Source organism: Opisthocomus hoazin, chromosome 20, assembly GCF_030867145.1.
Source record: "Opisthocomus hoazin isolate bOpiHoa1 chromosome 20, bOpiHoa1.hap1, whole genome shotgun sequence".
NCBI lineage: Eukaryota > Metazoa > Chordata > Aves > Opisthocomiformes > Opisthocomidae > Opisthocomus > Opisthocomus hoazin.
Window position 1 is genome coordinate 13,450,090 of NC_134433.1, and position 23,756 is coordinate 13,473,845.

General features: G+C 47.0%; 1 protein-coding gene across 2 annotated transcripts in view; it reads left to right on the forward strand.

Annotated features, from left to right (window-relative positions):
* The window catches only part of VPS53 (VPS53 subunit of GARP complex), a 68,272-nt gene that overhangs the window by 3,722 nt on the left and 40,794 nt on the right, over positions 1 to 23,756 (forward strand). For both annotated transcript variants that reach the window (XM_075440040.1, XM_075440041.1), the window contains exons 3-8: positions 160 to 209; positions 1,032 to 1,098; positions 15,863 to 15,949; positions 16,223 to 16,338; positions 17,495 to 17,614; positions 23,323 to 23,401. In XM_075440040.1, coding sequence (XP_075296155.1) covers positions 160 to 209; positions 1,032 to 1,098; positions 15,863 to 15,949; positions 16,223 to 16,338; positions 17,495 to 17,614; positions 23,323 to 23,401 — 519 coding nt within the window. The remainder of the gene's footprint in view (positions 1 to 159; positions 210 to 1,031; positions 1,099 to 15,862; positions 15,950 to 16,222; positions 16,339 to 17,494; positions 17,615 to 23,322; positions 23,402 to 23,756) is intronic.

The window sequence follows — 23,756 nt, forward strand, 5'->3', positions numbered from 1 at the left end:
GAAGCTGCCGTGTGTCTCAGTTCCTCCATCTGTAACACAAAGTCGTGGCTCTCCGCTCTGTAAGGCGCCAGGAAGGAGAGAGTGTTCGGTATCACAGCTGATGTCTATCGCAGTGAAAGGCTCCCCATTTCACTTCTCTCTGTTTTTTTCATGTTGTAGTCTTTGGCAAACATCGATGAAGTTGTGAACAAAATCAGATTGAAAATAAGGTAAATGTTTCTCCATGCCATTGCATCTTGGGTGGCAAGAAGTCTGGGTGTCACCAAGCCTTCATACATACAGCCTTTGCTCTATCTATAGCTGATAGAAATAATTTGCTGAAAAGGGATTAACAGGGTGAATCTCAAGTCCAATAGTGGGACAGAGACAAAAATGACTCCTTGCACTTATAATTATTTTTTATACTTTGCCCCTATTGTATAATATGTGCCTTTCAGGTTGTTTTAGCTGATAGGTTGCAAAGTAGAGCTTTGAAAATACAATGAGCTGAGAATCAACAAGTACCAAATTTTAGTACAGACCAAAGGCTGAGAGAACAAACTGCCCGAAAGACTTGGTGGCTGAAAATTAATTCTGTTTGTGAGGTCAAAATAACAATTGCAAAACATCTCATTTTGTATTTTTTTTGATTGTCATTATTGGTACTGAAAATACAAAATAAATGTCCGTGTGCAGGAAATACTAAAATTTGCTGTGCAGTCTGGCATTACTGACCTGAAATGACTGAGACAGCCCTTTGTTATGTGGAAAGTCGGAATGAAAATGGACAAGGGAAAACTGACAGTATTGCTTAAGGGAAGAGAAATGCAAGAAGCCCTGATTAAATTAGGAAATGGATTTTTATTTTTGCAACAGGACTTTTAAATTATGCAAGACAGCAATGTCCTGCGGGTTGGGGGGGGGAAGTGAGTTTAGCGTCGGTAACACCAGCTTTTTTATTTTAGATCTGTTCTGTGGCTCTCAAGGTTCCCACAATTGTTTGGGTCAGGCACACAGAGAATGAGTTTGACATTGTAGATTCTTTTCTCCAGGAGGCTGGATGACAGCATTCGAACTGTAGTGCGCGGGCAGACCAACGTGGGACAGGATGGCAGGCAGGTACGTGCGTCTCGTCCCCGGCAAGGCCAAGGGTTCTCATCTTGTGATGCTGAATTGCGGAGTGGCTCTGGCAGGCAGAAACCCGCTCTCGTTGTTAGGGAGGTGTTTCTGCTGTCTCTCACACTAACGACGTGGCGAGCTGCTCGCTGAACAGTTGTTCTGGCCTGCTTTCCTTTTCCAAAGGGAGGCGGGTGAGACATTGATTTAAAACTCAGAAGCAAAACCAGGAGGCTTGCAGTTGTGCCACTCTGAAGCTAATGATAAAATGAACAGGATTAAATAGGTACAAGCACATTTGCTGCCTCGTGAGGATCAATAAAAGGCTATTTAGCCTTTTAACTAGGCTGTTTGCTGAAGGATCCCGAGTCGCTAGTGACTAAGCCTGGTGACTGACTGCCAGTCCATCTTGCACGTCTCCTTCAGCTGCCAGGTTTTCACTTGTCTTTTGCTTGACAGATGTGTTTGCTCGGGGTATTGAAGAGGCCGGCCGTGGCTGCCGTGTTTGCGAACACTTGGTCCGCGTGTTATCTGATTTTGAGGGATCACCCCATGCTGCTGTGTCTCCCGTGTCTGTTCTGCTTCAGACCAGGAGCATGAATGCCTTGAGCCGTCAGTCATGCTGCTTTCCTCAGTGTCAGCACTGACTCATTTTCTTAACGCCAGATTTAAGACTGGTTTGCTGGGATGGGGTGGTCCTTCCCTCACCAGCGTGGCTGCCTGTGTTTTCCACTTCTTGCTGCAGTAGCCATTGGCGTACATTTCTAATCCTACCTCTGCCACAGAGTCCGTGGCCTTGAGTGAATTATTTACCTTATCTCTGCCTTTGTATTGCTTTCAAAAAATGTGAGATGCTTGCTTCTAGCAGAACTAGTTTCATGCTTGCATGATTGCCTGAGTACTGCTGTTAAACCGGGGATGTGCTTGGGGTGTGGCGTACCAGGGAGTGGTGCTGCCTGTAATTGCTGTGCAGGGATGAGAAGAGAAATCAAGGGATGGGGGGGCAATTATGGAAACTGAGGAACTGGGTGGAAACTAGACCACCACTCGGAGAGTTTGGATATGATCGCAAAGCTAGTGCTGTTGTAGCCTTTTGGGCCCATTCGAGGTGACAAATTCAGAGAAGACCACAAAAAGCTGGGATCAAGAAGAGCTGTGGATGAGAATTGCCCGGAGTGCCACGGGACTTGTGGGTCCAAAGGATGAATGTGGTGAGAGATGAACACAAGCAGTGCCGTGGTCAGCTGTGCTTGCAGGGCAGTAACAGAGTCTCTGCGCTACAGAGATCTGGCAAGCTTTGGAGTTTTACCTCATGTCTGTGCTTTCTCGCTCTTTAATCCCTTTGAAGCTCTCCAAAGCACGTAGAGATGGACTTGAACAGCATCCTGCGCTGAAGTGCTGGGGGGGCAGCTCTCTGTGCTGCCCTTCGTTTAGTTTGGTTGGAAAGGAACCGATTAAACTCCTGTCCAAGTAAAAACCTTCAAACACGCACGTGTATGTGGGTGTCTGTGCAGGGCATCTTTCAAGTGGCCTGGAGCTGTGGTTAATCACAATTATTCCTGTATTTAGCTGTGAGTTTTCCCATTTTTCCCTCGCTTCACTGCTTTGCAAGGTAGAAGCAGAGTTTAAGACAGACACCAGCGCTTGTGGTTGCAGGGACTGCATGGGCTGAGGCCAGACCACCTCCCAGAAGCGTGACAGTTCGTTCTTCTGTTAAGAGATCCTAACAAATACTGAAACCATTCAATTATTGAAAGTGTTAGTTCTCTGGTGAGAAAAATTGTTTGAATCTGAAATGCTGCAAGCTTTTTCCTTCTGCATTTCTAATCCAAGTCCTCCATTTCACACTTGTACATGCATTTCACATGTGAGTTGCTGGAACCAGACTGTTAATGGCAGGACTCGCCTGGGCCTTGGAGTTTAAAGCAGTAATGGAGCGACAGCGCGCTCAAGCCTTGCGTGTTAGCTGGCCAGAGGGACCCGCCGCGGAGGAGGTCACCTTACAGTGCTGGGGAATGCGTGAATTGCGTTTCAGTTTGAGGTGAAATTTTATATTTGTCTCCCCAGAACCAAACTGAGGAAACCTAAAAAAACATTTGCTGTCCTGTCCCCCCCTGCGACGCGTTCTCCGGGTAGTGCGTGCTGTGTGCTGGCTGGGGAGCGAGGCAGCCTTTCTCACATGGGCACCCTGTTGATACCCGGGTGTGGGGGCAAAAACCTCGCTTTTCAGCTTCAGCCGCCTGCTCCTGTGCTGAAGAGTGCCTTTGTTTTACCAGCGTATTCTCAGTGGAATCAAGGACGCTTGGAAATGTGGAGTTTTTATAGAGCAAGAGGTCTTGCTTCTCCCACTTGGAGGTCTTGCTTCTCCCACTTGGAGAGGAGGGGTTTCATTTTCTAAAGTAGGTAAGAAATTGTTCTGAAAGAACTGAAAGCAAGGTGCCTTTGAGACAAGTCGGCGCTCTGCTAGGAAGGGAGTCAGTGCTACTGAAAGGAGCTTTCTCATTATTTACCTTCCATGGATACTTGTCTCATTAATTTGTCTAATCCCTGTCAATTCCCTGGTAGTAGTTTGGTCCCACGATAAAATCAGGTTCTTTCTTCTACTGATCTTCTATTCTTAGTAAATTTGTAGGAAATTTGTATCCTCAGGACCAGTATTTCCCTGCAAAATTTGATTGAAGCATATGCGTGGAGAGTGTCATCCTGTCAACTTCTCTGTTAGGAAGCCCAGGATGAAGACCGTTACTGCATTTTATCAGAGTAACCACAACTGCAAACCACCCTGGATTAATAAAGAAACAGTTGGAAACCGACTTTTGCAATGGGTTTGAAACAAATCTTAAAACCAGCCACAGCAAAAAGTTTAATCTTCAGATACCTTTTCCCATTTCTGTTGCTTTTTCTTAGCGTAGGAGGTGTCTGCAGCCTGTAGTGCGCAGTCCTTGCAATAGAGTAGCTTTGGAAAAAGCTCATCCTGCCTTTTGACTTCCTTCCATCCCTTGACACACTGAGACCCGAGAGAAACGATGCGATCTGTTGTGTCCTTGAAAGAGTGCGCTGTAAATAAAACCACATACGAACTCTGATGTTGTAGCTGCTTGAATTTCAGTGGGAGCTCAGGATCCTCTGTATTTATTGCAAGAATGGACCTGGAAGGTGTTTTGCAAAAGCCACTTCCCTTCAGTCACGTTCTCCCCTAACAACTTGTGATACAAACTCGAATCAGCGTGTGCCAGAACTGCCTGACTGCGTGGTGTCGGAGCTAGAGGAGTTGTCCTTGTCTGGAGAGTAAAGAGTCGTTTCCATAAACATCCTGCCAATCTCTGACTTCCTTACAAAGGCAACATAAACCTCTGACGCAGTGGGGGAAGGATAGAAGAGCTCTTGCTGCAGTCAAGGGGGTTCCCTGCTGAGCCCCTGCTCTCCGTTGTCCTCGGTAGCTGTGCCGTGCCTGCCCTGGGTTCGTGCGGAGGCCGGGCTGCGCGCGCGAGCGGCTGCCATCCCCGCTGCCCTTGTGACCCTGTGCCGAGGGTGCAGAAGCTGGCTCACGAAGCTGGTCTTTGCCTCTTCCATCTCCCGTCAGCCCAAACTGCCCAACAAGGGGTTGGGAATCTCTTGTAGGCTCTTGGGGGCCTGCCATCAGCTCATCTTTTTTTTTTTTTTTTTTTTTTTTTGATCATGTGTTTGGATACCGGTGATACCGGGCAGGTTCCTAGAAGACAAACCAAGGGTATTTATTTAGCCTTTAACAGCTTGATTTTTCTTTGTGGAAGGGGTCAGTTACCAGCTGAGTCCAGCAAAGCAGCTTTCCCTTCCCTCAGCCTTGCTGAGAGCTGCAGCTTCGCGGCCGTCCAGGAGAGGGGAGCCCAGCCTTGGTTCTGAGAGCAGGACAGAGTTTGGCTGAGCATTGGTGGTGAGGGAGTGCTGCCAGCGGAGACGTGTCTGAATAGTGCTGCGTGTTATTCTCCCAGTTCGAGCAATCTGAAGCTCAGCCAGACTCAGTGGGGAATACGCAGCGTTCAGCTATGGGAATGTGCTCTCCATGCTCCTTAAGGAAAAGGAAACCTTAGGGATAGCAAGGTCAAAATCCCAATTGCGGATCGAGCCCCCGTACTCCCTGTGATCGAGTCTCCTGTCCCGTCTGGCTGGTGCCGTGGCAGTGGTGATGATGGGGATGAGGCTTCTGTGCTCTGCCTGGGTGACGAGGTGATTGAGCAGGTCTTCCAAGTGGATTGTAGGTGTGAGGAGGGTCCAAGAGTAGCTTTTTATAGTCAGTCTTTAACTTTTAAACTGCTTCCCAAATAGTCTTGGTCACATACATGTGTTGGTATAAGGTAGTGTTTAGGTGTCTGAAAAAGCAGATTCTAAATCTAAAAATAAAGTTGATCAAATAGATGTGGCCCCAGGAGAGTTACTTAAGCAGCTCTAAAGGCAGGAATGCTCCCTTCTCCACAAAGTGTAAAGTTTCCCAGTTGAAAGCATCTGCCTTTTTGAAATTTTGCCCTAGAATTTCCTCCAAATGCAAAAGCCTTAAAATAGTCTGGCGCATTTGGCTTCCCCTTCCTGGTGCGATATTTCAGTAAAATCTGTAGACAATACCGTGGGCTTCAGAAATTATCTCACTAATGGTCCTTTTATGGGAGGAAACAACGGTCGTGGGTGGAACATTCCTCTGCAGGGCGTAACAGAATTTTCCTTGGGAGTCCCAGGCTTGGGCCATTTCGGATGCCTTGGGAGAGGCTGGGAATGCAGGAGCTGCTGCGGTTCGGTTGTAACAAGACGCGGTTCAAGCTGTGCTGGCAGTTTCTGGGGAGCCAGCGCTTTCCGATTTTCCCTCTGTGAGGTTTTTCTCAGAGCTGCTGCTGGGCTGGAGTCTGGGCTGACCTTGCGAAGAGCTGCAGGCCGCTTGTGGCACAATTTCCTCCCTGCCCCAGGGTGTAGTATAAAAAGTTCCCATAGATTTTTCCACTGAGCGTTTAACACACTCCGTGCGTTTTTATTTGTCGCCCTTTAGTTGTGTTTATTGCTAAACCTTCTGCGTGGACTGGCTGTAATTTTTTTGACAGTTCCTGACATGCCTGAACTGCTTGTTTGGCTGAAGCTGCTTCACCTACCAGGCTTTTGTCCTTGGAAAAGAGGAGCCTCTGCGTTTGCAGTCTGCTTTAACCCATGGCGGTATCTGTGCAGCCAGGACGTTGGTGCCTGGGTCAGTAAAGATGAGGCAGCTTTGCACAAAATCTGGTTCTGAAGGAATCAAGAATTCAAGAGGAATCTCAAGATTTCTGACTTCATAGTTTGAATCTAAAAAAAAAAAAAAAATCTGTTACCTCTGGTCCATCATTCCCTTCCTGGCCTGTGCGCACACGTGCATAAAGTGACTGAAACTGAAGGAGTAAAGGTTGTGTTTTAGAGAAGATTGGTTTATTTCTTCGTATCTCCTGCGATATTAAGGTCTGGCTCAGTGCTACAACAGAGTAAAGTGTTAATGAGAAGAGGGATGTTTCCGAGGCTGGGAAAAGCCTTGCGTGTTTCTCATGGCTGAAGATACTGGGTGATAACTTGGATCGCTTTGGTTGGCTCCGGCTTCTTTGCTCCGTGAGAACAGTCTTGTATTTTCTTTTCGTAACTACAGCAGTGTGAGAAAAGAGATGGCAGCTGCTGTGGGTAAAGAGTACAAGTGTATTCTCGCTGCCCAGTCTGAACCCAGCACAGCAGCAGGCAGCTCAGCCATCCCGGCCTCGGGTAACCAGTGCTGCCCCTTCTCGCTGGCTGTAAAAAGAAATGTCTGGGCTCTGCAGCTGTGGGGATGCTTGGACTGCCCGCCCTGCCCTGCCCTGCGTGTGCTGCAGCGCCTGGCAGCGTGTGAGCCTGTGGAGGGAGCGGGATGTGTCTGGCGTAGAAAAATGCCCACAGGTTATGGGGTTTGACAAGGTCATAAATGGAACTATGTGAAATACTTCTTTTTATTTTTTTCTTTAAATAGAGATCAGGAAACACTGTGCAGAATCAATATAGGGAGGAAGAAGGAGATGAAGATGGAGGGTGAGCAGCAGAAGAGAGGGATGCAGGTGCTGCGCAGGGCAGAGAGCAGTGGGGAGCGTGGTGCTCCCCTGCTGATGGGGTCATCCCGGCTACTCGAGTGCCCGCTGAGCGAGCGGTGGCCCGAGCTGCAGGGCAGCTGGCAGCGCTGGTGGCAGCGGCTTCTCCTCTCCTCAGCTCTGCGTGACGGGCAGCATCAGCCTGGCAGGCAGGGAGGTGGCTTGGTGCACTGTTAAACAAACATGCTTAGTAAGCAGCACTGTTGCTTCAGCCTCTCAGCTTACCTCCACCTCTTTGTGGGGAGGTGGCTTTTCTGACTGCAGGTTGCATTTCACGCTAAACTAAGGTAGTTGGTGCTTTCAGATCTCCTACTGTAGGTACTTCTATTTAATTTTCTAATTTATTTAAATACATGCTCACTTCCAGACATCAGATTGCGTGCTGCTTTCCTGGCTGCAGTGCCCAGGTCCGGCTCACGTGGTTGGTGTTGCTGTGCCCCTTGCCTGCCTTTGCCCCAGCCTTAAGAGCAGATGAGGAAAATCACCGTGAGCTCTTAATAACTAATTAGGCCGAAGTCTGTAAAGTATCTGGGGGCTTTTTTGTGTCACAATCCCTGATGCTGTAGGCACCATCTTTCAATTATATTCATTCCCTCCTGCATGGCTAAGCTTTATCTCCTGTTTTTTTTGATGAATGGGTCGTTATTCTGAAATGTGAACAGACTAGTGTTAGATTTCAATACGTTTTCAGATGGTGAATGGACGAGCGTTAAATATTGTGTCTTAAGCTGTGTAATTTTATATATTAAAAAAAAAATTCATGCCCCAGATTCTGTGAGACCAGTCGAATGATTAAAGTCCCATAATATTCTTTTGTAACCAATGAATAATAAACAGAAGTTGAGCTGCCAAAATAAATCAAAAGTGAGTCTCATTTAGAGTCATTTCCCTAGTGAATTATGGCAGTCGGACCATGTCCTTCCCATCTAGGAGACACAGGGAGCTTTTTCTAGCCTAGAACATGTTTATTGAAAAGGGTTTCAGGTGAATGGCATGCCAAGAAGAAGTGGTGCTGCTTATTGCCCTTCTGGCCGCTGGCCCTGAAAACTGGCACCTGCAGCTGTATGAAGAGGTCAGGCATAGCTTCTGCCATCTGCTGCAAAGCCTGGCGCAAGGCAGAAGCGAGTCCGAGCTTGACCTTGCCTTGTGCTCCTGTCTGGGAAGGCGGGGGGTGCGCCCGGCCGCTGTCCTGCAGCCTGAGGATGGAAACCGGCTCGCGTTCGGTTTCTGCTGAGGGCGGCGCAAGCTGCGAAGTACGGCCGGGCTGTTCCGCAGCCAGCGCTGTTCGGTGTGGGTGCCAGCACAGCGAGAAGCCCAGCCTGAAAATAGAAATCCTGATGACAGGCAGGAGACTTTGTCTTGCTGTGGATCTCTTTTTTTTTTTTTTTTTTTTTTTTTTTTTTAATTTTCTTGCTCTTTTTTTTGTTGCCTCACATTTTCGGTGCGTGGTAACGTTTCTTCTAGCTGTGCTGCCACTGTGCTCACAGCAGGTGAACTGTCAGTGTTTCCACTTAGAAATCCCTCCTTGCAGGGTTCGTGGTATGACTGTCCGTTCCCCCCAGCTATGTTTTGCTTCTAAGGTCTCAACCCAAACATGAATTCATCTTGCAAAATCTGATGCGACTCGAGCGGTTGCTAAACTTGACCCCCATGGCAGTGGAGCGTGGCTCTGACACTGCAAACGCGACTGAAACGCTGCCTGCAGTACGCAGACGCATCTGCGGACAAGTGGAGCGGAATCCCTCCGGCACTTACAGAAATTCCTCAGCAAATTTAGTGCGCAGCACTCCCGAGCAAACGAAACCGGGCTGCTGGGTGCCGCAGCGGAGGGGGAGCGGAGGAGCGGGCGGGCATCGCTGCCTCCAGCACCCGAGGGGGGTCGGTTGTGATAACTGTGTTTAATGTGCTGAGCAGGGCTGGGCGTCGGGGAAGGCTGTGGCCGTTCGTCTGCCAACGTAGAGCTGCGTGGTGAAGCTGTAGTAACCCCCCGTGAGGTCCGAGCATGAGCGTGATGAAACTAAAGCCGTTGCTAAAGGGTCGTGCAGCTCACACGATCAGCATTTGAATGACAAATTAGATGCATGACTGTAAAGCTTGTGTAAAATTACTCACTGGAGCAAGACCTCTAAAGACACTGTCACTTCCATCACCGCCTTTCTTCATGGTGCGGGCACCAGTGTGCCGGGCTGGGCAATGCAATGAAAACCGACAGCTGAGCAGGGCGTTGGACCGGCGCAGGAGGGCAGTTCGGGAGTTAAACTGCGAGGTTTCCACCAGCACAACCTGGAAACGGCCTCTCACTTCGCCCCGGGTGTCTGCCAGTGTCTGTGCAGCCGATCAGAACGTGGGGTTTGATTTCCAAGCGTGATTTGGGGGTTAAGTGAAGGAGCAATAGTAGCAATTTTAAGCTTGGTGCAGTGTTGGACGTAATCTGCTTTGTTGATTTAAAGTGTCCTGTGCAGCCATAATGGTTCGAACTGGAGCTGATGGCAGAAAACTCTGTTCTTTAGTGACAATTGTAGTAGTTATGTAGCATTTGATGAACTCCTATGGTAGAAATCTGCTAAAATCAAAACCGAGTGTGACGAGCCCTTCAGGTTTGTCTGCTCGGGGAAGTTAGCTGGCACAGCCACGGAGCGACGTCGCCCTGCTCGGAGAGACAAGCCCTCTCGCCTTCGGCTGCAGTGGTTTATCCCTGGCTGTAAAACTTCAGAGTTTTCTCTGAAATGAGATCAGGCTGAGAATGAAAGTGTATTTCCACCCTTCCTCAATCTGGAGGGACTCATTTGTATGAGGTTTTAGCGGCAGAAATTGTTAGGCTGGTCACAGCGTGCAAGGGTTTCTTTGAAATCTCTGCAGCTGAGGCTCCTGGGAGAATTGGGGATGGGAACTTATTTTTAGTCATGGTCCAGATTTTCATTGATCTGGGTTGTAAGTGTGGCAGCAAATGAAAGAAGCATTAATGCTCTGTGTTCAAGAGTGGGGACTGATCCAGGAGTATTAATTTCTCAGCATCCTGACCACAGCCCAATTTGTAACATTAAAAATACATTTGGATGCTGTGAATTTGGCAGAAGTGTCAAGTGTCTATAAAATACTTAGTAGAGGGCAGCTTTCTGATGTAACAACATCCATTTGAAAGATACATTGACCAGAATCAAATAAAACTAGCACGTTTCTAGCACAACACCAGTGAGCATATGGAAACTATTGAGGTGTTTTAACAGTTACTGGGGACAGAACAGTGTTAATTCAGTTAGTCCCCAAGCTCATGGTTTCCTAGGCAAGCAAACGTCCTCTGAAAATGTGCTTTTTCCCCAGTTAAGGGTTGTTCTGTAGTAACACGCGGGCCTCTCTTAATTCCTGTTTGCAAATTCCCGAGTACTCCGGTATTTGCTCGCACAAGATCCCTGACAGGATGAGTAACGAGGTATTTCGGAGCCGCCGCTGCCTGCTGGGAGCGATGCGAGGGCTCCGTTCTAGGCTGGGGGGTGACGGAGGAGTCTCTGCCCCTCTGCAGCGGCTGGGGGGGTCCAGGGAGACGGACTGTAACTCACTGGATGGGTTTTTTTGGCTGGAGTATTGCTGCTAGTGCTGGTTTCGTGTGTGTTGGTGTCAGTCTGGTACTGTAAATCGCTGCAACGTGACGTTTTAAAGGATGCATCACTTCAAAATCTAATGAATTAGATGTGGTCTTGTTCTGCCTCTCATTTGGGTTCTTTTCTTTCCTCCATTTGCTGCTTGGAAGATCTCGTGTAGAAAGGTTACACAAGTGATGATGTGCAGGGTGACCTTAGAAGTTGCTTGGGATAATGCCAAGTAAAGCTATTTTTTAGGCAGTCTTTCGCTCAGTGATTCATGGTTTAACTCTGTTCCCTGTTTTGTACTGGCGTGCTTGGACTCTTTTCCTGTTGCATCTCAAGGTGAAAAAGGTTGAAGAGCCGCAGCTGATTCATGTGCTACGTTTTTCCCTCCAGCTTTGGAGAACTTGATGAAAACCTGTGTAGCTCACTGCCCGGCTTACCTAGAGTCTGGCTGTGTGCTACAGAGTTGGGGCTTCCAGCTCCCACGTGTGCCTTTGGAGTCTCCTGCGTTTCATCTCTGCTGTTAACACATGAGCAGGGGAGCTGCCACTGCGTAAGTACGGGCTGGCTGAGAAACGGGGATGGCTGAGAACACGTCATGGTCTTAAACTGGAAGACTCCTTGTGTGTTCCCTGGCAAGAGCGGCGTTTTGGGTGCCTGCGTCCGCGGGCTCTGGGGCTGTACCTCCCCTGGTGACATGCGTGGAGCTGGGCAGTGTCTCGCAGAGGCTCCCACCGTCATCGCCCTCCACCGTCACCTGCATCCCTCCTGCAGGCGGGAGCTGCTGCTGGACCCGCGCCGGGGCGGAGGGTGGACACACTACGATACGTAGCTGAAGCCCGCCTTGCATCGAGTCTGGAGTCTCTCGTGTGGCTGCAGCTCCTGCCCTCTTTGCTGAATTCACTGCTGTCGGCGCCGCTGGGCTACCCCGGGGGCAAACATCGCAGAAAAAGGCTCTCAGTGGCCGCGGCTGCGGTTCAGGCGCCCCTGACCGATGGCTCTGCCTCTCCCCAGCAGGCGAGCCGTATCCGTGCCGTATTTCTCAGCTAGTGCCTGGCCTGCAGGGACCTCAGAGGTTGCATAAAGTTTAATAAATAATGCTGATGGGTTAATTGTAGCTTGCAGGCTCAGCTGTTGATTAGAGTCATATGGTGTTTTTCTAGTACGTTGTAACCTTTCGTATAGCCACGACAGATTATATATCCAGTCTCTTTATTTATTCGTGGTCCTCTGCCCCTGAAATGACCTGCTGTTGTAGGAAAGGAAACACAATAACTTCACTTTTGTGCACTGTTTGGGGCTGCGTACATTTGCATGTTTCCCAGTCGCGCTGGTGAGGACGCCAATGGATTCGTAATGCCAGGTGAACCCTGCGTCAAGCCACAGACGGGAGGTTACTGCTCATCGCCTAAACCAGCTATGCTGGAAGAAGAGTAGTTCCTATTCTCTTGATACTGTTTTGGTTTTAGAATTTCTGTCCAAAATAAACCGTCTGTTAAGAAAATAATAACAAAAGCAGTAAGAAAATGCTTTTAAAATTCATGATTCGCTGCCTTAACGGGAGCAGAGTGTGAAGGGAAACAGTTTCTCTCCCCTCTCCCGTTTTACAGGTGAAAGAAAAATCATTAGATACATTAAGAAACTTCTATATTACACCTCAAACAGTTAGATCTACTTTCCTTATTTTCCCTTGATGGTGAGCACCATTTATCAAATACGAGGTCTTTGAAAATTGAAGTTTGTGTTTCCTTGGCTCTGCTCCTTGCTTTGCTCTGTCCCTGCAGCCATCAGGAGGGTGAAGGGTTTTCTCCGTTATCGGTTCGTTTGCTTTATTTACTTCGTCTACGTGCGGTCTTTTACTTTCAGATGCTGCAGTTGGAATTTTACGGCCAAAAAGGTTTCATTGGTTTCTTTAAAAAGACCCATGAGAAAGTTTAATCGCAGGCTTTGTGCAAGACGTGACACTTCTAATTCGGTTCTGAACTTCCCGTGAGATCTGCCCGACGGTGCCCCCTGGCTTAAAAACCCACAGGTTTTCACACAGGGTTACTTCAGCAAATCTTACGTACGTTTGAAGAAATGTTTTCATCTCTAAATGTAAGTTATATAAAAAACAAGCACCTTGATGAATTAGTGTGTTCTGACTCAGGTAAGGAATACACAGCTCTTTTTCAGGAGAGTCACTAAAGATTTATGTCTTAATGGCTAAGCAAACATTTGGAAGCAGGTTTTAAAGGAATGAAACGGGTGTTTATGAGCAATGCTGAGTTACTCAAGCCTCTGAAGTTTGCTGCTGAGTTCTGTGTGTGTGTTCTTTCTTTCTTTTAAACAGTTATGGAAGCCTATCCCCTTCTCTAAGAGACGCGATGCAGAACTTGAGCAGAATGGCGTCTGCCGTTCGGTCTCTCCCCACATCCCAGCCGTGTTCTCTTCCACAGTGGGGGGAGACCACAGTTCAGTGATTCGTCAGATGGGGCAGAGGACATGTTGTCTTGTTTGTGGTTTTCCAGAGTCTGTAAGGAGGTAAAGGCTACAAGTGTCAGGACCAGGTGGTGACACCACTTCGCCTTATTTTTGGCAGTTTTAAGTGTATGAGGATAAAATCCCATTTTACTTAGGCCACTGTTCCAGGGGCAGTTTTTGGGTGGGGGGTTTGCCCGCTGATGCCTGTGCTGGTTTCCACCAGGGAACATGTTCTTCAGGTGTAAACCAGTTTCCTCTGCTGGTTTTGTCACGATATTATTATTATGACCTTAGAGAGACAGAGTGTGGTTTCTCAACGGTGAGCGAAAGAGAAACTGCTGGTATGTGGGCAGCTGCAAATCCTTGTTTGGGCCATTATCTGAGGATAAATTATGAGCAGTAACTTTCGAAAAGGTCCCTGTATTCAAGTAGATGATATTCTGTCTCGTGAGGAAAACAGAGGAGACAGGTTTCCCTTTGTGGATAGGGATTTAACGTAAAACCTGTAAGACCTGAGATGGAGATCCTCACTCACGGTATTGTTTACTCTGAACTTGGTTGCTGAAGGCTATCGAGAACAAACGGCTTGGAGCTGTAATAGCAGCTCGAATGCTCTCTTCCTGGGGAGCAGGTTGAGATGCCAGCCCCGAGTGAAGGGATTGCGGTGGATGGCTGAAGGTCTCGGAGTTCACCTTGGCAGCCGTGCCAGGGAGAGCTGCTGTGTCTGTTGTCTGAGCCTGTGCCTGGAACATCTGCCCTAGGAGAGGGGAATGGGCTCAGAGCTGTGTCTAAGAAGCGTGCGGCTGGTTGGGAGCTTGGGGTGGGCCTGCTGTGTGTCACGGGGTGTAGGACCCCCCCAGGCTCCTTGCAGCTGATCCTCCGTACCTGGCCTCCCAATGGTTCTGCACGCATGAGATCCTGAGTTGGTGTGGGATGATCCAAAGGTTGAGCAAGTTTTGTGAGATTGCCTTGGCTTTGGGTATTAAGGAGGATAACAGCTCTTTTCAGAGAATCTTTTTGTTGGCGGGCTAAGTCCTCATCTCTTCTTCCGGAGAGCTCAGCAGCTCTGACTTCCCTTGGATCATGCAGAGAAATAGCATTTCACCTTCGTGCTGCAGCGAAGGGAAACACAGCAGTTGGCATCTGTGAAGAATTTCAGGCTGACTTTTTTATTTTTTGCGCAGACCCATCCAAATCTGGGAACACGCAGGACAGTTGCTGCTTGCTTAATAGCCCACTGGAGTTATGTGCGGCCGCCGTGGGCTGGGACTGAGCACAGAGACTGTAGTTCAGTGCGTTGAAAGGAGCGTTCCTTAGTTCTTCGGTTTGCGTTTCATCCACCTGCCTTTAGATAGGAGAGAAAACTTTATTCTAAAAGGTGGCTAGGCTGCAGCCAACGAGAAGGCAGAGAGATGGTGGTGTTCATCGCTGAAATAGCCGTCCCTGCGGCACGTCTGTGTGCTCGTTGCCCGTAGTGAACACGCCGTGTGATAGCTGTGTGGCACTGATGGCTAAAGTGTTAACTTCCACAGGATTCAGATGATATTTCAGAGGAGACTTTTCTCCCCTCTGGAAAATGAATTATAAAACGTTTCCAACTTTTATACTTTCATTATAATGCAGCTATGTTCCAGCAAAAGCTCCTGGCAGATAGCTTGCTCGTACATTTCCAAATGAAGATGTGTTAAATTTATTTGCTGAAGGAGCTTGTAGCTTGCGCTGTAACCTTGGTCATGGGGCTGGATATAAAAAGAGAGGGATAGAAGCCCGCTTAACAGCGGGAGACAAAGTGGAGCTGGAGCTGGAAATGTTATCAGTCTGGGAAGGCAAAACGTGTTGAATTACTTCAGAAGTTGGATTTTGGACATGTGATTTTGGACATGTGGCTTCGCTCGTTGAATCCACGTGTAGGTCACACTGGTTGTGTGAGGTCAGGATGCACCACGGTTGTGTGAAGGGCACCAGATGCACCAAGAAGCTTGCAGTCAAATAGCACAACAGTCCAGGTGAGGTCCGTCTCCCGTGCTCGACCCTCTTTACCTGCTAAACCTGCGCCCGCTCCTCTGTGCCTGGTGAGAGCCATTGCTCCTGCAGGTGGGTGGGGGCTGAGCTGCCCACCCCGGGGAATGAGCAGAATGCGCATCGTGTCCTCCAGCGGGATAGTATCCTGCTGATTCAGTGGGGGGTTTAGGCAAGCACGCGGTGTTCTATATGTGATGTTGTGTATTTAGAATTAATGATGAGTGTAGAGGCTTCGTGGAGGTTTCATTTTCTGTATATACGTATTGATCAGGAGTAAGTTCTACATATTTTTCCACCTTTAGTGCATCGAAGTTTGTTGCAGTAACCTGAAACCTGTTCATAGTTCATATTACAGAGGTGCTTTTGTAGAATATCTCAAAGAGATTTTGCCAGAGCATTATTGTAAAACAGATACTGAAACAGGTTAAAAATCCCAACATGGTACGTTGACTTTAGAAGTGTTGACAATACTTTCTTTGTAGGAAAACAGCTGCCCTCCACTGCCCCAGCCCAGGGGCTGTAGGGAGCAACTGTGTATTTCTTAGAAGGTGAAAACTGAATGCAGGTTTTCTTTCCACTCTGACCTTGTTTCTTTTCCAGGCCCTGGAAGAAGCCCAGAAAGCCATTCAACAGCTCTTTGGTAAAATTAAGGATATTAAAGACAAGGCTGAAAAATCTGAACAAATGGTGAGCAGCAGTTTCTTTCTAGCCTTTGAAAGGGAGGGGGACGCTGACTTCTGCTTCCATTTCTCATTAAGAAGGGAACATTTCTGTCTTTGGTCCTGCTGGCTGGTTGGTAATTTGCTGTCAAGCATGTGTGGAACCTTGTCCTTGTGTTAACGTGGCTGTAGAGCCAGCATGCTTGTAGTCCCGAAGGGAGGAGAGCGCTCTTCTTATCTCCTTAAAATTTTGTTGCTGTGGCTTGGTATTTAACCAGACTCTTGTTTTTTCCTTCACTAGGTTAAGGAAATCACGCGGGATATCAAGCAGCTGGATCACGCCAAGCGTCATCTGACCACCTCCATCACCACCCTCAATCACCTGCACATGCTGGCGGGGGGGGTGGATTCACTCGAGTAAGTGTGCGGATGTTTAGAGGTACGCTGACACCACTGCTGAGTGCTGAAGTTTGGCACGGTGCTCTGGGTAGGTCTGTAGCAGCTGCTCGTTTTTCTGGAGGGAGGTTTGCTTAATAGGTTGCAGTCTTGATTTTTGCTGGCGGATCCTTTCTGTGCTGCTCCGCGCGACCTGCAGCCCATGTTGCTGTATTTAAGGGTTTGCAGCATCGATTGCTTGAATCGCTGTGTTGATCCTTGGTGGTAAGGAAGGAGTCTGGCTTTATTAAAGAGTAAGACAGTCTGTGCAGTCAGGTATCCTCCTTAGGGATGTGCTTTCCAGGGATTTGAGGGGATTTTAGCAGTCTCATGTCTTAAACTGGAACGAGATCTCTTTTTCAAAAAGGTCTGCTCTAGTTCTGAGAATGAGTTCAAAGAAGCCTTGCAGCTTGTACTGTATATGAAGTGGGGTTAGATGTTTCTAATAATACTTTGTGGGTTTTTTAATGTGCTTAAGGAACGCACAGGCTAGGGAAATCCATTTTTTTTTTTACATATTGCATCTGTGAAGTTGCGAGACCCAGGCACAGTCTGTTCTTGGATTGTAGCGAATTCTGCACGAACACTGGGTTGTTAAGTGTTCAGAATTAAATTTTACTTAGGCTGCTGTCTCCATTGGAATGATCCTAAAGGAAATAAAAATAAAAAACTTGAATATTTTTTTTTTCTGTCAGTTCCCTGTGAAAGTTATTAACAGAAAAGTCAAGGCTAATAGCTTCTCAGCATAATTATTCTCCTCCCTGTGAAGCTTTAACTCACACTTTGTGTGCAATGACGAATGGCTTAACTCAGGTCATTATAGTGAAATAACATTTACTGCCTCCGGACCCATACTGGGAAGCGGATGCATTCAGTAGTTTACATGTTCTTTGCCAAGTGTTGCTTTTGACATTTATGTTTTTTGAAGCATTGTTAGATGTGTGCCGGACTGGTTTATTTTAGCATCAGTTAAATGAAACTTTAATGCTGCATTGGAATGTTAATGAAGAGTTGTGTATTTTAGAAAAATAAATGTAAATAGGGACCAGCATGACCTGGTGGGGATGAGGTAACCTGTGGAATTACCACCCAGGATTCTCATCAGACCTGCCTTGTAAATCTTTAATTTGCTCTACAGGGCTATGACCAGGAGGAGACAATATGGGGAAGTGGCCAACCTTCTCCAAGGCGTGGTGAATGTGTTGGAGCACTTCAACAAATACATGGGGATTCCTCAGATCCGACAGCTTTCTGAAAGGTAAAATGATCAAACCCTAAGAGCTTGCATGCCTGCTGGGAAGGGAGGTTAGAAGACGTATTAGGCAGAAGCAGTTTCTCAGGGATGTGAAGGCTGGACGTGGTCCTTTGAGCTTCCTTCCAGCCGAAGCAAACAGGTTAAAACTGGACACAGCTCACTCAAATCTTGAGCAGCCTATACTGTTAAGCAATGGTGATCAGTACGGATGTAATTCATGAATGATCTGTGCTTCTCATTGACCAGCTTTTAATTTAACTTACCTGAAGTAGTCGTTGGAAGTGCAAATTGTTTTATGTGATCTTCGTGCATAGGTGTTTATGGTGAACCCCAAGGTGATGCTTTCTGCTGCTTGCTTAACCTCAGTGATGCAGTTCAGCAGCCTGGCACGAAGCAGAAGTATATACATTCACATAGTGGTGCTTGGGGCCCCTTCCTGCCCAGACACGTGCCTGACTGCGGTCGAATTGCTGTCAAACGGCGTAGTTGCCCAAGGGCTTAGGCAGGCAGGATTTCTTTCTGTGCGTTTGCCAAACCTGGTTATTCTGAGCACCTTGAGTTTATTCTGCCAGAACCTGCTCCCATTGCCCACTTCTGCAGAAGTTTGAGGCTTATAGCGAATCTTCCCAAAATCGCGTGCGGCACACCGGACTGCTCTAAACATTTATGCTGAGCTTGTGTAGTCTTGATTTCCTGACGTGGGGTTACACATTTAAATTTGGTGAGTTTTGGTGCAGCTCCAACAGCCAGTGCCCACTGTTCTCAGCAGCAGTGGGTGACAGCTCGGTGGTGACGAAGCCACCAGATCTGCCAGGGCCCTGGGGACGTGACAGCTGGGTGTCGAGGGAACAAGGCCCTCCCTGTTGTAGGGACCATTGCTGTTCCTGGCCAAAACCTACTCTTCCTGCTTCACAACAGGCTTTATTTCTCTTACGTCGCACACATGGTGTTTGCTTAACACCCTTTGGCAGTGCTGAGCACAGCTCAGAGGTGAAAACAGCCTATTAACGTTAGGGATGAACCTTCTTAATGATACAACCATACCTGACAGCATTTCTTTTCAGAGTGAAAATTGCAAATCTGTCACCACCATCCTCTTGATGCCTGAGATGACTTTGCTCATTACAGAGGTACTTGAAGGAGCCTTCCAGGGACAGTAATTAAGTTTTTTGGTGACTCCCTTTGCTAAGACAGCAGCTGGCTGCCTGTGCTGTTTAGTGGTGGAAACAGTGTTTGAATGATTTGTTTGTAATATTTTCATGTAAATCTGTAGGACTTTCTTTATGGTATAGATACCTCTGCCAGAAAACCCAGATGGAATCCATGAGACGGAGCAAAAGAAAAATCCACCCTAAATCCAGAGAAAGAGAAGAGACCTTGTTTTAACAAAGCTTTTGACCATAAGCATTTGCTTAAACGAACATGAACATCAAGGAAATACAAACATATGTCACTACTTTTCTGGATTTAGACTGTTGTTCTATTCCAACCTCATACTCAGAAAGATAGCTTGCTTCGTTTTCTTCCAGAGTGGTAATGCCCTTGGGCACAAACCTGCTGTCACTGGCCATTTTAAGGCCAAATCTAATTTAAGCCTTGGTCCAGAATTCTGGCTGGTCTTCCCTTTCTGATGAATGATTATTTAATACTTTTGTAGTTGCTGGTAATTATAGAAAACAATTCATGCTGCTGCTAAAAGGCACAGAGGTTTCGAGTCACGCCAGAGCGACTGGCAAGGACACGAAGGAAAACTTCTTTTGTTTTATTCTCGCTTCAAGATAAGGATCTGAAAAGCTCAAGAAAGTCTGTTCCTCCTATTTTTAGAATTGCCTCGGCAGGGTTTTCCTCCCAGTGTTTACACAGGGAGAGTTGCACCATCTGGTAGCGATAGAAGTGGCTGCTTGTGGGACGAAAGGAGAGCTGCACCCAGGGCGTTGCTGGGGTCTCCTGGCTGCGCTGGCACCCAGGCAGCAAATTACTGCAGGGGGGTCTGCCCCACGGTGGTGCCTGCTCTGGAGCTGGACGACGCGTGTACGTATTAGGGCCCAATTTGGTGTTGACTTTTTTCCTCTTCTTTGCTTGGAAATACTTTCGTGATTCGTGAAACATCAAAGGAAGTTTGCCTGGCTGCTCGCAGTGCTGTTTTTAGACTGTGAAATTGCTGGGGCTTGATATCTCATTAATATGGTTTAATGGTACAAGTGAAGCCTCTTGGATGTTTGTGAAGGCAAGAAATGCTTTAGTAGATGTTGACACAGACCTGTGACAGTAACCAAAGTCTGTTATATACAAGAAGTCTATTATGTACGCTGCGGAACGGGCAGATTCTGTTGCTTTCTTTAATAAAGAGCCTCTCTTTCTCGGTGTGAATGGAGCGAAGCCAAATATGAATGGGAAACCATGGGAAGGAAACGTGCCTGCTTGGTGCTGTTGGATGTGCTCTTTGTCATGGGGTGTTCAATTTAGGTTCCCGCTCCTAGATGCTGTGAAAGCTGATGAAGTGTTTTTAATGTCACTTTCCACCTGTTCTTTCTTTCCCTTTGGAAATAACCAAACAAAATCCCATTGTAAGCGTTAGTTGGAAACCTGACTGAACTCTTCATCAATTGCCTTCTTGTGCTGATCCTGTTGAGTGCTGATACAAAAATGTCACCACTCACATCCAGATGTAAATATTTTCCTTATCGTGTGCCTAGAACAACCTTTTATCTGGTGCATTGGAAGTTGTTTGTTGTAGGGAACAGCCATGTTTTTGTTATCTCTCGATCCTCGTCTGCTTTCTGTCTGTGGAGGGAGCATACAATTAGCAGTCACAAACCCACCCATGAACGTGGTCGAGAGAGCCTAGCAGATAGTGGAAAAAAGCCTGGAAAGTATTTAAGAGAAAGATGATTATGAGTTCGCCGCAGAAAAACAGGCTAGCTCAGCCTCTTTTTATCTCAGCAAGCTGCCAGGCGTAGTTTAAGATTTCTGGTAGCTTTGGCTAAAGGAATTGCGGTTTCTAGTAATTTAATGTAATTTGAAACATAACAGTGGGTTTTCTTGTTTTTGTTTTTTTAAAGGCGGGGGAAACAGAGAACAAAAGCCACTAGTAATAAAAGAAAAGTCAGAGAAACAAAGATCACTAATACTCGGGTAACCAAAGGTTATGGCACATGCGAGCGATCCCAGGAAAAGGCAATTCCCTGCTGCGGTGAGCCGGGACGGCTGCTGCGATCCCCCAGCACGCTGCCGGGGGAAGCTACTCAGGGAAAGGGGTCCTGATCAAACCCACCTGAGGAGAGATCCGAAATCTGTTAGCAGCCGAGAGCACCTGGGGTTGCTGAGCCCCGGTGGGAGATTCACTTTCTGCACGTGATTCGCTTTCACACACACTTACAGCCGTGCAGAAACCGTCCTTCGGCGGGGAGCGCGGGTGCAGCCAGCCGTGGGGTCGAGGCTTTTACCGCTGCAGTTTCCATCATGTGAAGATTATTCTGAATTATTGAAGGGCTCGCAGCTCTCCATGGGGAGCAGTAATCTCTGGTGGCCAACGCAAGTGCTTTCCTGTGTTCTCTGCCTAAAGCAATCACTCTGTAAATGGATGGCGTAAAGGTTTTCGTGTCTCTGGGTGTGTGCTAGTGGAAAAAGAACTGTGTGTGTCTGTGTGTGTGTGCTTCTGTGAGGAGTGAGAGTTACAGGAGGGCAGAGAGGCTCCCTGTTGTTGCTCACATGTACCTGAACCTTTGGCTACTTTGATGGCTCTGCCTTATCCCTATCTTACAAAATACAAAGGAAAAAAAAAGGCTAAAACTCATTTTCCCTCCTTGCTTTTGAGAGATTTTTAAGCAGGACAGTTTTTTATAAAAAAGATATTTTTAACATTCCATTTCAGCGAGGCATTCCTGCAAGTTTCTTAATCTGAGGATATGAGAATTCCTGTTAAGACTATCCTTAAGTACTTTCCTGAATCGGAGCCTAAAACAACAAGGCCCGTGGACAGGGCTTTTAACTGCTTGACAGTGCCGCTTTGAAATTTGTTGAGTCTTCAGGAATCTGGCTGCTGCTCTCCACGGTGGTTGCACTGCAGCTGCTGTCGGGTAGGAAGGTCCCTGTAGCTGACGGTGAGGGAAGAAGGACCACGCTAGTACTTCCAGTTGTTCATACAAACTCATTCATTTCTATGACGCCTAATACTAAAGGCTTCTTGTTTCTTGATTCAAAGATAAATTTTTTCAATCCATGTTAGGTGTCTTTTTTTCTCCTTTTAAGGATCAAAGGGCTTGGTTCTGTGATGCTCACTTGCATGAATTCCTGGTGCAATTTAAGCAGGATTTTACCTGTAGTTGTGGCTGCTGGGCTGGGTTCCTCCCTAATGCTTGAATTTCCCACTCCTCCTCTTTCAGCGTATTAGCGTATCCCTTTTGTTTCACAGTTACAAAGGTGTTAACTGGGGATCTATACCTGGAAGAGTAGAGGAGTTTCTAAACATTCCTGTGAAGCAGAGGGCTGAAGTGAGAATTATGTTTGACATTGCGGGCTGGAAGCTTTTCCAGCAAAATCCGCATAAATAAATCCTGGGTAAGGCAGGTCATACATACAGTTAAATCACAGATAAAAAGTTATTTTTCAACCATCACTTTTAAAGGACTAGATTTTTCTGCATTTGGCACTGTAAGGAATTCAGCCTGTTCTCCAGCATTGCCAGGTCATCTCGTAGTGTTTTGCTACTAATGGATCTCAACTGGGAAGATTAAAGCAGCAGATCATTCCTTGAAAAGGCTGAGGAGTCTTAAACAACAACAAAAAAAATCCAAACTCTTCTCCCCACAGTCTGAACAAACATTTTCACAAGAGTAAGTGTAGCCACTCGTTCTAACATATCAATCTTAGTGGAAAAATCCACTGCTTTGAGTGATAGGTTTAGACCTTAAAGCATTTCCAGTATAATAAAAAGTGATGGAAGAATTCGGGGGCTGTGGAGGGATGGAAGTGCCTGACTGTTTGCTTTGGCTCTTTCTAATATGTGTAGGCATTTCCATTTCTCGAGAAGTATCAATTAAGCCGTATTGACTTTTATTTCTGGAAATTGGAAGCTTTATTCTCTCAGCTAAATAAAGAGCAGGATTGTGGTTTGTTCAAAACTTTTTCACCCATTTCATACCTTTGCTCTTTTATCTTTCTTGAGACATGGAGGAGTTACAGGATAAAACCGCAGCCGACAGTACTGACGTGGACGCATTTGAAAGTAGGTCAGCGCACCTGGAACTGTGAAAGGTTCCCGATGAAGACTGAGACAGTGTGAAGTTTTTTATGTGTTAGAAACATCCTTTTGTAGAAATGTTGGCAACATACGCCAACGTAAAGATAAATTGGTCACACTGGCATTAGAGGCACTGTGCTGATTTCTCATCTGATTAACTGGACCTTATTGAATTAATAAATTGCAGCAGGGCAAGAGCATCTAGAGCATGTTCTGCTGGAGCTTAGGGATCGATGCTGTAGAGCTGGAGTCATCATCCCGGTGTCATTCAGGGAGCAAATGCTCTCCTAGGTTTGACATACAGACCTACTTAATGTGGATTTTTTCTTTAGCATGCTTTTGTTTGTCCCTTAAAAACCTTTGTGTAGCTGTTAGCATTTCAGCCCACTCTGTAGTAAGGTTTGCAGACAACGAAACAAAGAAGTTGTTGTCCCACCAACAAAGCCTTTGCTACTTCTGTCCTCCTCAGGGTGAAGGCAGCACAGAATGAGTTGGGACAGCAGATCCTGGCTGACTTCGAGGAGGCCTTTCCTTCTCAAGGTACAAAGGTAAAATTGTCACTTGCCCTCTTCCTCCCATTGAACAGTGTTGCTGAAAACTATTCAACGTAATTGTTGTTGGCTTTAATCTCATTTGACATCTAGATTTGATCTCTCTCTGTTTCAGGAGTTGTTTTAGAAAGCAAACGAGTCTCCCAAGCTGCAGGGTGCTAGGTATTCTCTCACTGTTTCTATCGAGTGTTGGTGGCAGAGAAACGACGCCCTTCCTCTGTCGTGCTGCGCCCGTCCGTTGCAGCGAGGTCTGCAAGCCAGTCGAGGAATGCCCCAGGCAGCTCATGTGTGGCCCTAAAGACCAGCGTGGGGTTCCTTCGGCGTCTCACCCGGGTTACTGGTTATTTGCTGG